The sequence below is a fragment of the Tauraco erythrolophus genome, chromosome 18, assembly GCF_009769465.1.
Source record: "Tauraco erythrolophus isolate bTauEry1 chromosome 18, bTauEry1.pri, whole genome shotgun sequence".
Classification (NCBI taxonomy): Eukaryota; Metazoa; Chordata; class Aves; order Musophagiformes; family Musophagidae; genus Tauraco; species Tauraco erythrolophus.
The window spans coordinates 9,615,815-9,632,708 of record NC_141482.1 but is presented as its reverse complement, the minus strand read 5'-3'; the positions used below and the strand labels follow the sequence as shown (position 1 = coordinate 9,632,708).

Here is a 16,894-nt window from a genome sequence, read left to right as displayed (position 1 = left end):
CATCCAGCAGGGCATAAAATGCTAAGAAATGGTATCTTGGTAGGAAAGCACCTTCTGTGTGGTGAGTTGTAAACTCTTCATCACGCTGCACGCATCTTCTGGCAAGACAGTGACTTCAAGAGCCGAATGCTTTGTGTACTCCCATGAATAGTTATTTCTTTCGGTTAGGTGTGTATTTAACTGAACTTTTGTGGCAGAATGCTGTGATTCAAGAGCAGATCTCAGCGGTGGTTTCTGGAAAGATGTTTGTAAGAGCTCCGAAGCTTTTGGTTATCAATCCTGCTGATACTCGCTTTCCCAAATGCCAACGAAATTCAATAGGTCTGGTTTTAAAGGAACAAGAGGGATTGGGAAGAGATTGGCTTTCAGTAAGAAGCAGCGACAACAGAAACAAAACCCTTTTGGGGTTTGGGAGGGTACAATGATGCAATTTTGAACAGAGAGGCTTTTTCAAGGTACAAGAGGGATCCTTGTACCTTGTGTGAGGTGTTGTGTATTGGTGGTTTATACAGGTGCTCAAAGCTTCCTTAGCTTGGATCTCAGAGCCTGGATTTTAAATATTTCCCCCAGAGAGAAGAGGGAATCCTTTAGTAACTGTATCCGTTTTAGTGAAGTTGATGTGGCTTTCCTGAATTCCCATAAAACTTTTAGAAAAGGCTCCAGAAATTGTGTTAAATAAGTGGCTTTTATATAAGCCTGAGTTGAAAAGGTAAAAAATCATCATGCTGATGTGTTCATATTTTATTTTGAATAATTTTTGGAAAACTGGCATTTGCAAGATATAAAAAGTAACTGTTGTGCTGGATAATTGAGTCATGACAATATTTAATGGATAAAGAAAAGATACTGCTGACAAAGTAGACAAAAAAAAAATTAGAGCAGAGGTTATTTTGGACTAGTCTGATTGAAAATAGGATGAACTTAAATTCCTCCAGCCGTTTCTTTGGCAGCTTCGGTTTGTGGCACTGGGTCCAGGTGTTGGTCTGGGTTGCCCCAGCTCGCAGCAGTGGGACAGTCACCTCAAGAGCTGAAAATACGAATTACTACAGCTGAACTAACAAACTGAGACTGCGTAGCTGGATCTGCAGCATGTGTTCTCAGTCAATGAGAATGTGTGTTATTCATTAGTGGATAATATGCAATTTGCCATTAACGTAAACAGAACTAATGACTGTAGTACTGTGTAAAAATAAAATCAGTAATCATTTAGTATCTATTTGCAGATTCCTCTCAATGTTTCATTTTTAGAGGATTATTGATGATTATTCCTTGGCAAGACTGTTTTAAAGTGCAAAAATTCAAATATGCAAATATTAAACCCTTCTGTTAAAAAGGTGCACATTTCTGTGAAGTAGGAGTTGCAGGGAAGGAGAGGAGAATCTCTGTCTGTCTCCATCTCTTTTCGTGAGGATCTACAAGACCACTTTACCTATATGCATTCCTATTTAAGTCAGTTCTCAAATGGGAAGGCCTGCTTTTGTTTGAGGAAGTTTCCATACACCAACAAGGAAATAGTTTCTATTATTGCTTCTGTCTGTTACTGCTTTTTTCGTGGGAGCTTTCTGGCATAAAACCTGCAATCCAGGATCGATGCAAGGGGACCTTTCTGCCTGTACCCCACACCTCCTTGCTTCCTGAAGCCCTTTCATTCACAGGAGGCAGAAGCTCTCCCAGCATCCGGCACTGACTCAGTGTAGTGATGAGCTCGGTCCATACTTCCCCATGCATGGTTTTCTTGAAAGCAAAATGAGAAGCCTCCTGAGCCTTTGTTGCTGCAGACACATTTCTAGCATTGCTGCCGGCCTGCCCAGCTTTGAACGCGTCGTTGCATGATGTTTTAGTAACAGCTCCAACACTGTATGAGCTGTTTGCTCGTAGCTTGGTGGACCGCAAGGCAGGTCTGCAGTGGCTGTAGCAGGCACAGTGGCTGTAGCAGGCACAGTGTCTGTACTTGGCAGAAAGTCAAGCTCTGGGTTTTAGGATGTTCGTAATGCAGTGGATAATTGACAGCTGAGAGGGGATGAGTGACAGATAAAGAAGTGATGCTCAGCTGTTCTGCCTGGCTGGTGGAGAGGGTCTGGGGTGTGTGTGTGTGAGTCGTAGAAATGTGTTAAAAAATAACTTATTAATTAATTAATCTTCCTTCTATAGATGTTGTGAGTGCTTAAGATGCTGTGGGAGGAGAGACCCAAGGCCTCGTACTGTTTGGCTTGGCCATCCAGAGAAGAGAGACCAGAGATACCCTCGCAATGTCATCAACAATCAGAAATACAACTTTTTTACGTTTCTCCCTGGGGTAAGTGTGATGAAAGTCACTTTTCATCATCCCGCCCAATACTTTCCCCAGTTTCAGTGGTTTTACAGTAGACAGGTCCAGAACCTGGAGCTGGAGGAAATAATTAATGTTTAGGTTGTGTTTGGTGGGCCTCCTGCAAAGGCTGCCTTAGGGCAGCAGCAAACCAGGCATGGATCTGTCCTGAGTGTTGAGGACTACTTTAAAACTGCACTAAGTTAGCATTTAGACACTAGAGGAGCATGCAAAAATGTTTCTAGTGGTTAATTCAAAATGCATAACTTCTGAACTCCATTAATCTCCTCCGTCCTCTTTTTTCTTTTTTTTTTAGGTATTATTTAACCAGTTCAAATACTTCTTCAACCTTTATTTCTTGCTTTTGGCCTGCTCTCAGTTTGTCGTTGAAATGAGGCTTGGCGCACTTTACACATACTGGGTTCCTCTGGTAGGTCATTTAAGGTTTATTTATTCAAGAAAGTTTCAGTGTTTGACAAAATTTCTTGTGCTACCTTTTCTGTAGGGTGTAAGTTTGCACCTTAAATAATTTTGTTAGCTTACTTGTTCAAGCCAGCTCTGTAGATATTGTAGCAAAGATGTCTGTTCTGGCCTTAAGCTTTATTTTGTAGAGGTTTGACAGGCATGTGAGAGGACTCTGCCTCAGATTTTTTCATCTGTGGGGTGTTAACAGGCACAGAGCTCTCGCAGGGCTTCATGAATAACTTGAGAAATGAATGAAGACCGGAGCAACATCAGAACATAGGGTGTGCCCATGGAGGGTGTGCATCGGGTGTTGCACCCTCCCAGGGTGATCCATGCTTGCAGGAGCCCAGACCAGCCTGGCAACTGCAGTGAAGGACTGAAGGGCATGTTTCAAAAGTGTCCTTAATGAATGGCCATATGTGCAATGACGGCAAATTGTGCTCCCCTGCCAAACAGTTTGACCTGCGACCTTGGGATAGGTCAACAGGCTGCTTCATAGTTAAACCACATTGTAAAAAACAAATGAAAAAATGGAGACACCCCCCTCCACTAACCTCCCACATATAAAAATAAATATATAGACACATATTCACACTCAGTCAAGGTGCAGATACTCTTTCCTTCCTGTAAACTGTGTGCCCTTTTCTTTTGATTGCCGTATGTTTCACCTGCGATCAAAGGAAATTGATAATAATCAATTTTGAAGCAGAAACTCCAGTGCTGTCGAAAGAGACAAAGGAATAGTTGCATAGAATGGGCTTCTTAAATCTCTAAAATGCACTGCATGAGACAGTTACAACTGCTTAAATGCTTAAATGTAGGTACCTATATATTATTTTTCTTTCATCCCAGTAAAAACTTTATTTATCTTTTTCTGTGGTAACTTCTCTGCTGCACTTGAGTTCATAGTATTGTAGAATAATTTTGGTTCAGTGGGACATCTGTTCCAACTGTCTGCTGAAAGCAGGGCTGTCTTTAAGCTTAGGTTGATTTAACTCATCTACCTGAGTTTTGAAAATCTCCAAGGATAGACATCCTTTTTACTTGAAAGAAATGACACAAAACCAACTGAAAAATGTTTTAAAAAGCACAGGGCTCTTTCTAAGACACTACTTGTGCACTGATTTGAGAAATGGTGGTGGTAAAAATTCATGGATGAGCGAGCTGAGAAGGGGCAAAGGAAATTTTTCCTGCCTTTTAGACTTTCAGTACAGTGAAATCTCACGTAAAAGCCAGAAAGAAGTGAAGGGGCAGCTTTAGGACGTTGCTGCTAAAATTCTGTTTGTATTAAAGCCAAGATCTCATTGAATTCTCTCTCTCGTGTGTGCTGTATTGCATTTGCTGTATGAATCTAATGCTAGTTTTGTAAGATCCTGTCCTATAAATAAAGTATACATGCACGGAGAGGATCTCTCTGGCTTTTGTATAGGCAGTTGTGACTTGTCTGTGCCAGGTGAGCAATTAGGATTTGGCATATGAGCTGCCAGAAAGCAGGATAAGAAAGGTCTTTGTTCATTACTGGCTGCTAATAGGAGTGTTGGGGATGGAATGACATACGAGATGACACAGTGGGTCGGCACATGTGGGAATATTTTTGGGGTGATTATTTGAAGACTCTTCAAACAGCTGAAACATAAGTTGAAAATAACTGCTTGATGCTTTTTTTTTTTTTTTTGAAAGCAGATAGGAATTTCTAGCTAAACACACAAATGCAACTTCTAAATAGAGAGAAATGGTGATTCTTTCCTTCATTTGTTGGTTATGGCAATGAGAAATCTTCCATGGTGGTGCAAAACAGATGCTGACGATCCTGAACATTGGAGTGAAATGCTTCTCTGAAAATATTTTGTTAATGTCTTCTTACTTTCAATTGAATACAGCCATTTTTAAAAAAAATAATTGCCCATCCTTAGGTCTCTTCATGTGTCTGCATTTTTAAATACTGCAGCAACATACTACATTGCATTTCAAGACTGATACTAATTAATCTAGATAATGCATTTAGATGCAAATCTATGTACTAGAATTAGGGACTATTTAGTTTAATTATAGGATTCCGAGAGCCAGCAGATGAAGTGTTCCTCAATATTTTAATAACTAAATACACTGCTCTCCTTCAGTCTTGATAGCTCTTAGGTCATTCTTCATAATTTTCCTTTGTTTAAAAAAAATGTGAGAATTTGAATTGTTACTGTGTTGGGTAGTGTTAGCAATGCTCTGCAGCAAGACTTTCCCGAGGTGGTTGTGGAGTTCAGGTTCACGAGTTCCTTGTGCCCAGCTTAAGAACTTGTACTTCTGGTTTTTGGAGGTTCTTTCTAAAAATGAAGTTACTTAAAGTTGGAAATTGCAACCCGCTGGCAAAATTTTGTTTGGGTAGGGGAGTAATTACAGACGTTTTCATGTATTTTTAATGTAACTCTCAGTTGCTAACGTTGCCCTGCCCCCTTCTTACAATAAAAAAGTTTCTTATTGGCAGAGGTAATCATAATCAGTACATGGTTGCAATTTTCAAGAATACAGATTCTAAAAAGTTCATTTTTCTTCTGTAACAGATGAGGAGTGTTTTAACTGTTTAGTGAGTCTGAGCTGAATAGTGCCTAACAAAAAAAAAAAGACTTTGTGGTACTAGTCCCATAAAGAATTGTTTTGCATTAATTTAGTTATTTTTTTATTATAATGAAGGATATGATGTGGGCATCTTCCTCATGACAAGAGGAAATGAAATGACCGCTTATATCTGCAGAAAAGTGGGACTGAAACCCTAATTGGACAGATGTGTAATTATATTATGAGTAGTTCATGTTTATGTGTTTAGAGTGCTTATTTGTGTAGGTTGAGTGTGTGTATACGTACACATGAATACACATGCATTATATATCTATACATCTGTATATATAAAAGAGGGTTTATATGAATTTCTGTATATATTTCTATATAAATAAATCTCCCAGATTAGGTGAGCTAACTGTGATGGTTCTGTGGTGGAGAGAGTACTGAGATTTCAGGGATCCTGTCTTAGATTGGAATTTTGTATAACCCCTCTCAGTCTTAGTTACTCACTGGTGAAGTGAGATGAAATATGTTATTTACACTCCTCAGATAAACTTTACGAAGATTTCTTTGGGAGGTACTGGCAGAGCATCACAGTAAAGTTGAGAAACAACCATATTTTTTTAAGCAACAAGTCTGTTGTCCGTTTGCTATTGGGAATTCTGGCCAACAACGCCTAATATCACTATAATGATTTAGTGAGAGAAGATGGAGTAAGGAAATGCGGATTGTTGGCATTGGTACTGATAAATATTGCTCTTATTAGAGGCAGATGTGATTTTTTTCCTGACCTTTTCATCCATTCTGTTTGCCCCTTATGCTCCCTTTCAGGGATTTGTGCTTGCTGTTACCGTCATCCGAGAGGCGGCGGAGGAGATCAGATGTTACATGCGCGACAAGGAAGTGAACTCGCAGATCTACAGCAAGCTCACAGCCAGAGGTCGGCTCGGCGGCTCCAGCGCGCCCGCTGCATCCCGGCACGGCTGCGGCAGCGCCGGGGCTTGCAACTCAATCAAACGCTGCTGACAGTCGGAGAAGCAGAGTTCAAGGAACGGGGAGGGGGTTATGGGCTCGCAGGCACGTGGCTTCGCGGCCGCGCTGCCGCTCCTGCTGCTTCCCAGGCATCGGGGCTCCAGGTGGCTTCTCATGGACGGCTCCTCGCTGGGCTGCGGTGGATGCTGGACTTTGCTGAGGGTTTTCCACGGAGATGCACGCCCAGTGAGGTGGTGGGTGGGAGGAGGTTAATTACCTCAAATAAGTTCAGAGCATCGTCTCTGCAGCCCGAGGTGTGGCGAGTGGGCAGCCAGTGCGTTTTCACGGGCAGGACCCCGTGTGGTGTGCTGGGAATTTGCTGCAGCCAGCACCAGGCAGGGCTTAACTTCCAAGCAGCTAATATGGTATTTTTGAACCCCAGCGTAGGCCATAGCTTCTTTCCCAAATTCTGTCCCTTCTTGGTGGACTGGAGTCACCAAAGAAAATGAAACTGGATCGGAATTGCTCTAGGTTGTGGAGGTGGATGTTTCCAGAAGGGAAATGTGTTTTCCTTCCTGCAAAGCTGAGATGCAAGAGAAGTGCTCCATAATGTTGTGTGGATGAAGGGAGGGAGAGGCAGAGACAGCAAACAGTGTAGTAGGAAGAAAACAAGAATGAAACTATAGGAGATGCGATATATTGTTTGGGTTTTTTTTTTTTTTTTCTTCCAGTTTTTTTAATGGTGCATCTGTCTTCCCCTTGCATGTGTGTTTTGCTTGCTCACCCTGTCAGTAAGAGAGACAGATGTAAGAAGGATTCGTGTAAGCTACCGTTTCGTATTCTTTAATGGAAACTACAAATGTGTGCTTAAAAAAGGGAGGAGGATCCACATAGACAGATAATTTGCAAAAGCACTTTACTAGAAGAATTAAACCTGGATCTGTGAAATTGTCAGGAGATGATTGCGCAGAGGTAGATTCAACTAATAAGGGTGAAGGTAGGCTGTGTTCTGGTGTCTGGGGAACCTTTCAGCACAGATACTGCAAATCATAGCGAAGTACAATACTCTGTACTGAAGGAGCTTGTGAGTGCATGTGTTAAATTTAAGGTAACTTGCTTGATATACTATTATGTTCCACCACTTATTGGACATGCAATACTGGTTGAGTTTCATAGTTTTTTCTGGGTCGTGCCAGACTTACATCATGCAAGTCCTTTGCTATAAGAGACTGTGTGATACATTACCACATCTTTTGTGTGTTTCTGTTAGCAGGGTTTGAGGTAGCTCCTCAGTATTGGCAATATCTTCTCTGATGTTTTTTTGTATACATCATCTTTAGTCTCTTCCTTCAAATAGGAGGAGTTTGGAGACCTTGTTTGCAAGTGAGCCCGGGCTCAGCTGTGTCTGATCCCTGGCTCTGGCCATTGTTTACAGCTCTGCCGTGCCTAACAAAGACATTTAAATTCTTGTTTGAAAAATCGAATGCCGCCTCACTATGGAGTTACTCCTGATACCACGATAATGACAATGAGGCCAGGGTTTTGTTTTTAAAACGAGAATGAACTGAATTTAAGGAACTTCTTTTTTTCATTTCCAGTTTCTTTGTTACAAAAGTTTATACCCCTGAATTAAGATGCAGTTAACTAGGTGTAGTAAAACTATGCCACTTTCAACACTTGCACTTTTAGGAATAAGGCTGCTTTTTAAATGTGATTGCTTAAGGCTGTATATATTTCACATGCCAGGAATTATGAGGCATCTCTGAACTAGGGAGTTTGAGTTTCTGAATATTAAATCCGCTTTTAATAACATATTCTTACTACAACACTTAAAATGCTTGGCAACCAACAAAAGCCTCATCCAAGAGGGGTGTACTACATCTATTTAAAGATATAAAAGAGTTGCCTTCTGGATTCTATTCAGTGATCTATAAGGGGCCTGACCTCTCCTTTAGTTCTTTTCATATTGCTATTACGTTTCCCATGAATGATTTCCCTCCCCCTAGTCCTTTAACTTTTCTAAATTTGTGAAAGAAACCAAGGAGGATTGGCAGCTGGGCACTAGCCAAAAGTCTTAAGCCACTTTATTTAACATGAATTTGGTGCAGAAACAGGAATTAGACTCTCTAGCAGTATAGTTTAGAGTAGGAAGAACACGGAAAATTATTTGTGATTGTCTTAGGGATTGGGGAGAAAAGTAGTTTTCTGTTTGTCACTGAATCTCAGTACTCAAGCTTTTCAGGAGAACTGAACATCTATTTTTCCACTGATTAAAACCTTAGCACCTCTGAGAGAGCAGGGAAATACCTTGTGAGGCCACCATGGCTGGGGAATGGAAGAGTGTTGGATTTGTTTTATTGTATCTATTGATACAGTTAGAAAAAGTAGGCAAGCTTTCGAGGAAGCCCTTCATCAGGTTAGAAGTGGAAGCAGCAAATAGCAAAATAAGCTGAGAGCAGCTGATATTAACGACTAATTTTCAGTGTAGCTGACAAAACTCCAGGCAGGACTTGCCTTGGACTGTTTACAGGCTGGGTTGTTTTTTTGTGGGTTTGTTGTTTTTTGTTTTTTTTTTTTTGTGTGTGTGTTTTTTTGTTGTTGTTGTTGTTTGTTCGTTTGTTTGTTTGGGTTTTTTGTCTGTTTGTTTTCTGAATAGCACATTTCTTGCTTCAGGATATTGGCACAGCTCCTGTACTGAAAAGAGGCAGTGCAGAAGGGTACCCGTGCACAAAAGCCCTCTAAAATGCTGCTATATAACTTTTTTAAACTTCCCAATAGTTTCACCTCTAAAGCCAGTGTTTTGGGGGAGAGATTAGGTGAAGCTTGACGCTGAGCACTGCTGTTCTTGAAGATTGTCTATAACGGACCTAATGGAGCACTGTAGCTTTCTCCAAGCTATTTTTATTTCCCCCGAGTATTTGCATTAAGCTGCTGTTAAGGTGGCTGGAGAATAGTTTTTCCCATCTCCAGCCTCGGCCTCCCAGTGCAGCTCCACGATGTAAATACACACTTAGGCCTGAACGGAGCCAGGGAGACTTAAGCACGTGCTTATATGCAGTTTTGAATAGGGATAGAAGTAAGTACGGATTTAAGTTCTTTCCCAAATCGGGATCCTCTTGTGCTCTTTGTGCGCGGTTCCTCGCGCCTGGGCAGAGCTGTGGCTGCAGCCGGGCACAGCTCCTGCCACTGGCCTGGAGCTCTCCAGCTCCAGCACGCCCGACTGCCTGGTCCTCCGCTCCTGGGGGGTTATTTTGGATTTGCAGCTTCTCCTGCACGTGAAACTTTTTTCATGCACTCTTCTTCTTAAGCTTTTTAAGATTCACTAAGCTGCTTGCTTTGTAGAGAAGAAGGGAGAATCCTCTTTGGATCACATTTTATTTTAAATATGGTGGCTGAATTCCAGGGACTAATCTTTTTGGAGAGCAGTGTGAGGCAGAGTAGTCAGTAGTGTATTTTCTGTGTTCCTTTATTTTACGTAACAGCAAAAAAACTCCACCTGGACCTCTTTTCTCTTTCTACCAGTGTGATCCATTTATATTCCAAAATGATGAAACCAGCAGACTTCTGGAAAGCATTTTTTTTATTTTAAAATAGAAAGCTCTCCATTTAAAGGACCATTGTTTGGATTGTAATAAAAAATAATCAAATTTCAATCCCCTGTTCATAAACCTACAAGCCTCTTTGTGTTCAGAAGTCTGCGTGCTGACTTTCTGCTTGATAGAAAGCTAGAACTGTGCTTGCAAATTCTTGGTTTGTTTTTCTTCTCTTGCAGCCCCCCCTCCTCGGGTAACACTGCATAATAGAGAGAAACTCTACAGAAAGAAATGGGAAGAGACCTCCTACTGAGGGGTGCTACTTAAGATACAGATCATTGGCATTTACCAGCCATATAAAAACAATATTTTCCCAAACCCTCTGAGTCCTGCTCCACAGTTTATACAGCATAAGGCTGCAAAAGCCAAAAGTTTGGTGTAGCACATCCAAGCAACTTTTTTTTTTTTTTTTTTTCTCCAAATGCGTTTGACTTGTTTTAATAAATCTCTGGCTTCATCTTTAATTCCAAATTAAGTGTTTTCATCTTTGCCTTAATGAAGCTCTGCAGAGCTATTGTGAAATCTTGACGTAAGTGCTCACATAGTAAAAAAACGCATCTCTTCTGACTAGTATATTTAATACTTCAAATAATCTGCTTTATCGTACGTTCATCACACTGCAGATTTGGAGATAATTTGAAAGGCCATTGCTGAACTTTGAACAAACTGTTTGCATTTTATTGTGTTTTCTTTTTTATCTTTAGAAAAAATAAAAATCAGGATACAGCAAAGAATGAAACTAATATCAATCAAATTTTAAGAATTGATTTTTTAAAAAATAAGATAAAAAGACTAGTTGCTTTTAAAAATTGTGTTATTTGCTGACTTGTATTCTCATTTAAATTTAAACTGGAAGCGTTGTAAATGCTAAATAAATGTCTGTATTCAGAGGAAACACTTCTAGATGCATTTATAAAAGCAGTGATTTATTACTACAAAAATACTTTAATAATAGAGCAATATTGGTAAATGAAGCAGTTGTGTTATTAGCTGGTTTCTTAAACACGCGTGAGAAAACATCTAATATTTAGGAGGTAGTTTCCCCACAGAAGGAAAAAGGAATTACAGAATTCCCAAGATCAAAATAAAACTAATTCAAGTAAGTTTCTTTATGGGAGTCCTGAGTCAAAGGAAACATCTGGTCCCGCGCCTTCTTAGCAGGACATATGGTACATACTGCAGAGATGTCATCCATGAGAGGCCAGGACTGTGGCTGGAAAAGCAGAATTAGCTTTGCTACCTAAAAAGGGCGTCTCATTTATACAGGAGTTATAAAAATGTGTATTGTTTAGAAAGGTCCTCCTTTTCTTTTGCCTTAAAACAACTCAGGTTGGGAGGGTTGTTGGGAGGGTTGTTGAAAAAGACGAATCTGCTCCAACTGCTTTGATTTTCCTTATATTGGAAAATTTTAAAGCAGATAATACTATTTTCAGGCTAATGATCCCAGAAGCCTTTTATGTACATAATGGTAGGAAAAAAATCACATTGTAGCTTTGTCCAGGCATTAATTTTTCTTTTCCAGTATGAATTTACATCGTTAAGGAAAGCACTACAAAAATAAGTTTCCATTCTTGAGCCCTGCAAGTAGTGCTTCCTATACTGACAGTCACCGATAAATCCTTGTGATCTTTAAGAGAAATACATAAAATATGTTTAAACAAATCCACCTCTCCTTCCGTGAGTTCTTTTTTTGCACAGTGGTTTAGGAATTGATGTGCCTGTGTAGGGAGAGCACACAGGGATTTTTTCCTCCTTTGCACAGGAGAATATTCAAAAGCACTTTTTGTTGTTTCATGAATAACCGTATTAAAAGGGGAGGAAGAGATGTTATCTGTCAGACCCTTTTAGTGTCATAGTACCTAACTTTGTATAGCCCATACAGAAGACTGCCAGGGATGCTTTTTTGGATCCTCTTGGAGCGCGGCTTTTCTTTTCAAGCCTCTGCGTAATGGACTCTTAATCCCCGGTATGCTTCCTGCCCCGGCAGAGATGTCTTTAGCCCAGCATTCTTTTTGTTTACCCCTTTTTTTTTAAACTAAAAATCTCGCAAGGCAATACCCAGGATCTGCGAAAGACCTATGAGATATTTGTGAAATGGGCCATGACTGCTTATAATTTGTAGGAATAATTACAGCATGTAAGGAAGTCTGCATTTATTAGCAGCAGTGATGAAGCATGTTGTTAAGCACACAGTGTGTCACCAAAGCAGCAGGCTGCCCGGAGCCCAGAATGGCTTTCATTGTTAATTTGGAGCAGAAACACTGAAGCATATCCTGAGAAGGATGCTAATGAAGGGACTGCCAGTAGTAAAATCCTAGTGACCTTTGTGCTTTGTGCTAATTTCTATTCCCCCTCCCTTCCCCCTTCTCCGTTCCCCCTGAGCTGCTATCTGGCCAGTTAGCCCATGAATTTTGAGGTACAGTAGGAATGTTGTCTGTGCTGGGGTGAGCTCCACGTGCCTCCCCCACTTCCACTCAAATCACAGCAGATTAAAGAGGCTTTTGTTGAAATATAACAGACAGACACATAGAGGCAGGGTTCAAATTAACTGATTATAAATCACTAGTTAGTCTGAGAAGCCAAATCTAGAGCTGGCTAATGATTTGAAATTACTAGCCAATTGTTAAATTAATCCCCTGTTTTAAAGCAACTGGGAAATGTTTGACAGCTGCAAAGAAATAAATATTTACGTGTTTTCTGGAGGACCTGGCTCTGCAGGGCTTGTTCAGGCTGGGTCTGCTGAGAGGTGAAGGAGAGGTGGTAGAGCTGAGCCAGACACAAGAGCTGTGGCACAGAAGAAAATGAGCCTGGTTTTTAAGATGGGCCCATTTTACTTATGGCTCCCAAGTACTGGTTTGAGAGCTGAGCTTTAAATTTGTAACCACCTGGAGAAGAGGGGTTGGAAGTTGGTGGTTCCCTCCCTATTGTAGTTTTTCTGATCTTGCTCTGTTGTCTGCCTGACGCCAAAAGTGTTTATGAAAAAAAATTCTAAGGTTTTGTTTCAAAGTTGTCACTAGAGAGTGACCAGGGGGTTTCTGCATCCTTGGCTAAGGTCTGGAGCTGTTAGACAAGAGGCTTTCAGCCCTTTCTGCACATTGAAACCTACTGCTTTACCAGTGGGAGCAGTGGGCTTGGTAAGTCTTTACAGGGCAGCGTTGCTGAATTCTTGTGATGGAAACGTTACCCATTTTCTCCAGAATAGTGAAGTGGAAGGAAGGGAGGTACAGAGTATCGCACAGCACCCACAAACTCTGTCCTGCTGCTCTAATGTGCTGTTATCTTTCCTTTACAGGGACTGTGAAGGTGAAGAGCTCTAATATACAAGTAGGCGACCTCATCATTGTTGAAAAGGTTAGCCTTTATGTGTACCTTTTGTTTGTAAAGTATTTTTTTTTTCAAGGCCATAGAAAATGAGGTGTTTTGAACTCATGTTTGTTTTATGATAGGCTCAAAATGTCAAGCGTTGAACACTAGTTAGAATATTTAATCACTTTTCAGGGTTTCTCCATCTCCCCTGCCCTTTTTTTCCACACACTCTATGTGGAAGCAGCTGTGTCCTCTAAAACTATTACTCTGAAAACATTCAGTACAAAAAAAAAAAGAAAAATGGTAGCTGTAGACTCCAGCTACATGCTTGCTTTTAGCATGGGACTTCTTGAAAGGAAACCAGCATTAGTTTAAAATTTCTTCATACTTCTAGAGTTACTCACTAGCTCTTTTGTAAACCTAGCAGTCGGTCAGTCTGGTCAGTGGGAGCTGGCACCAGTTATTATTCTGCACTTGGAATTTTGCAGGGAAGTGAGTTTAGGATTCAAAGCAAAATGAATTCCAAGCTTTGGTTTGACAAAGAACTCGTCTTTCTCCTCCATACCCCCTTAGCTTGTCACGGTGGGGCTGTGGAAGGCGGCCGCACACGCGTGCAGGGGTGTATGCACAATAATGGCCTTTCTTCTCCTAACAGAACCAGCGGGTCCCTGCTGACATGATCTTCCTGAGGACGTCGGAGAAGAATGGTAAACATCTGGAACCAATTGTCAAAATAGCCATTAACCTTTCACTGGTTGTTTAGGGAAAATTATCTTTTGGAAATGTGAAAGAAATAGATAATAGAAAAATTTTAAAGAGAGAATTCAAATGCTTTTGTGGACCACCGCTTCTCAGGATGTCACACTCTGTTTGCTAATCAAAGAATGTAGGTAGTTGAATCCAGGGTAAATGAATCAGGTTGCACAATAGTTTGCATTGTAGATGTAAATCATTTTACTTGCCATTCAGGTTTGTTTTGTTAAGTGTGGGATAAGGAAATGTTTGATCAAAAGCATTGAAAACATAAAGACTAATGAGAACATTTCAAATGTCTTAAAGGTACAGTGCAGAGTCTCACTGTATTCTGAAATAGTGGAGAGTAATGAATGTGTGATGCAGGAACATCGTTCTTATGTTATTAACAGATGTTACCTGAAATCAGATACTGTTTCCAAAGAAAGCAGGGTGTCCTAGATATATAGCTCATTTCATGAGCTATAAGTGTGCCTAAGTCAGATCTGGAAAGAGCACTGACTGGTGTTGAAAATCCACAGGGTCTTGCTTCCTTCGCACTGACCAGCTGGATGGTGAGACAGACTGGAAACTGCGGCTGCCTGTTACCTGTACTCAGAGACTGCCAACCGCTTCTGTAAGCTGCCTTCCTACGAAATATTCTGCTTGGTAAACGTGCTCTCTGTTTTACCTGAAAAAGTTCAGGTGCTTCAGTTAATGGGCTGTTTTGAGGAACAGGCCAACGCAGCATTGTTCTGCCCAGGGCTCAGGGCGTGTTACGGATTAGCTTTGGCAGCAAAGAATGTAAGGTAAGCCAGGTCTTCCCGAGCTCCAGGCAAGGTTTCAGGTGAGGTGAAGCTAGGTGTCCCTGCTGCACGGCTGTCACCACAGCTAGAGAGTGACCTCACAGCAGGAGGTAGATGATGGTAGGATGCTCCTATTTTCTTTTTCCTCTCCAGAGACCATGCAGTAACTTGCTGCAGGATGAGTCTTGTTGCAGGATAGGTACCCGTGGTGGCACTTCTTAAATGCTCCCTTTCACTCCTTGCACTGCAGTGTGTTCAGAGGCACAGTTCATCCACTTTCATGAAATGGCTTTAGAGGCAGTTAAGTTTTCATTGCTTGCTTTTATGAAAGGAGGAGTGTCACCATGGAAGCTCCACTGTGTGATCTGAAATAAGCATGTAACCTCCATCAAACATGCTGTCTCCCAAAACCTGTAGCTAAAGTAGTTTGAGTGGGTTTGTTTTTTTTTTTGAGAGATTTGTTTGGGTTTTGGGGTTTTGTTTGTTTTTAAAGAAGGAAAATCTAAGTATCTGTTTTATTGATGTTCTATCTGTAAAAAGTGCAAGAAGTTTATTTTATACAAAGGCTTTCAAGCAAGGCATTCTCTTCATAAAGTGAATAGTTCATGCATGTGTAGGAGTTAGCAGTAAAAACACTGTGCAGAACTGGCATATCTTCTTGTCACCACAGAACTGTTCCTAGTGACACTGGTGTCTTGAACTAAATATTGAATGATAGGGTCTTCCTTGGTTTCCTTGGAAGACTAGTCCAAACCTTCTTTGCTACAAAGTAATAAGTGTCTTAGGCTGTCTTAATTATCCAGGCTGAAATTTCTTTTATGGGGCACTGACATGTATGTAAGTCCCAGGAGTCACTCAAGTATCAGTTCAATAAATACACTTCAGTGAAACGGGTACAACAATTGTATTTTCTCTTAGACAGTTGGGCTCCAGTAAGTAATATAATTTAGTAGTTATCTTAACTTGATAAGTAACTCTTGCTCAAAGTATTTGGGTAGAAACATTTGTACGTTATTAAAATGTCGTCGTCTAACTGTCTGCCGAAACATGTTTGTTTTACAGGACCTACTGCAAATTCGATCCTACGTATATGCAGAAGAACCCAATATTGATATACATAATTTCGTGGGGACCTTCACAAGGGTGAGTCTTGCTGACATATGCTTGAAATCACATATGTAGTGTTTGCTATGCAAGCCTGCTGAATGCTACCAGGATGCCAGAGTCTTTTAGGAGAAATAGTGAAGTCTCTCTTGCCATTCCTTGTCTCTTCTTTCTTTTTTTTCCCTTTTCCTTTTTTTCCTTCATGAAGTCCATGAAGTAAATCTGACACAAAAATATCATTATCAAAACTTTGACTGGGAGACAATTTCATAAGCTGTTTGGGATTAATACCTTACTCTGAAGGGATTAGACCTGAACATTTGGTTGGAGACTGGTAGTTATGTATTCATGGTGCCTGTTCAGAAGGAAATCTGGACCACCATGGACTCTGTAGGATTAAAATCCTTTAATTGTGAAAAGATACCAAATCTTAGCTAGATCAGGCAATTAGCAGTCTTAATTCTGAGTCAGTTGATTTTTTGCCTTCAATTGGATGCAGCCTATGTGAACTCAGTTATATCTGTCCCCTATTTCAGAGGGCAGCAGCTCAGAGCCACTGTGAAATATCACCATTAAAAAATATATGTTATTTGACTTGTTGGGAAGATGCATTGCCTACTTGGGGCAAAAGGTTGGGGTTTTTTACCTCTCAGTGGGATTATGAAAGTTTTGAGAGATTCATCTAATACCCTTGGGGAGCTTTCAGAGGACAAATGGTTTTGTAACAAATAGGAGACAGTTACAGCTTTTTAGAAGTTCTTGGTGTTATATTAATTAAAAACCATAGATTTTGCCCTTTTTATCTTGTGGCATGGTTTAATCTGGTTAATAGTGCTGGCACGGAAGAGGAGTTTGAGTGGCTTGGAGAGGCAGTTCTTGTATAAAACTTGCACAGACATTAATTTACTTTCTCATGCAAAGGTAGTTGTGTAGAATTAATCTTTTGTTGCCTGAAAGGAATCGTGCTTTCTTGTAACTGTTCTCTGGTGCATAGCACACAACTTTCCAGGCATCGCTGAGCAGTCCAAACAGGTTCTCAGTGAGATCATAACGGTAGC

General features: G+C 40.6%; 1 protein-coding gene across 1 annotated transcript in view; it reads left to right on the top strand.

Annotated features, from left to right (window-relative positions):
* ATP9A (ATPase phospholipid transporting 9A) overlaps positions 1 to 16,894 on the top strand; it is a 60,167-nt gene that overhangs the window by 8,343 nt on the left and 34,930 nt on the right. Inside the window, exons 2-8 of the mRNA XM_086622954.1 lie at positions 2,152 to 2,296; positions 2,625 to 2,738; positions 6,155 to 6,263; positions 13,181 to 13,239; positions 13,850 to 13,901; positions 14,469 to 14,563; positions 15,795 to 15,875. Coding sequence (XP_086479080.1) covers positions 2,152 to 2,296; positions 2,625 to 2,738; positions 6,155 to 6,263; positions 13,181 to 13,239; positions 13,850 to 13,901; positions 14,469 to 14,563; positions 15,795 to 15,875 — 655 coding nt within the window. The remainder of the gene's footprint in view (positions 1 to 2,151; positions 2,297 to 2,624; positions 2,739 to 6,154; positions 6,264 to 13,180; positions 13,240 to 13,849; positions 13,902 to 14,468; positions 14,564 to 15,794; positions 15,876 to 16,894) is intronic.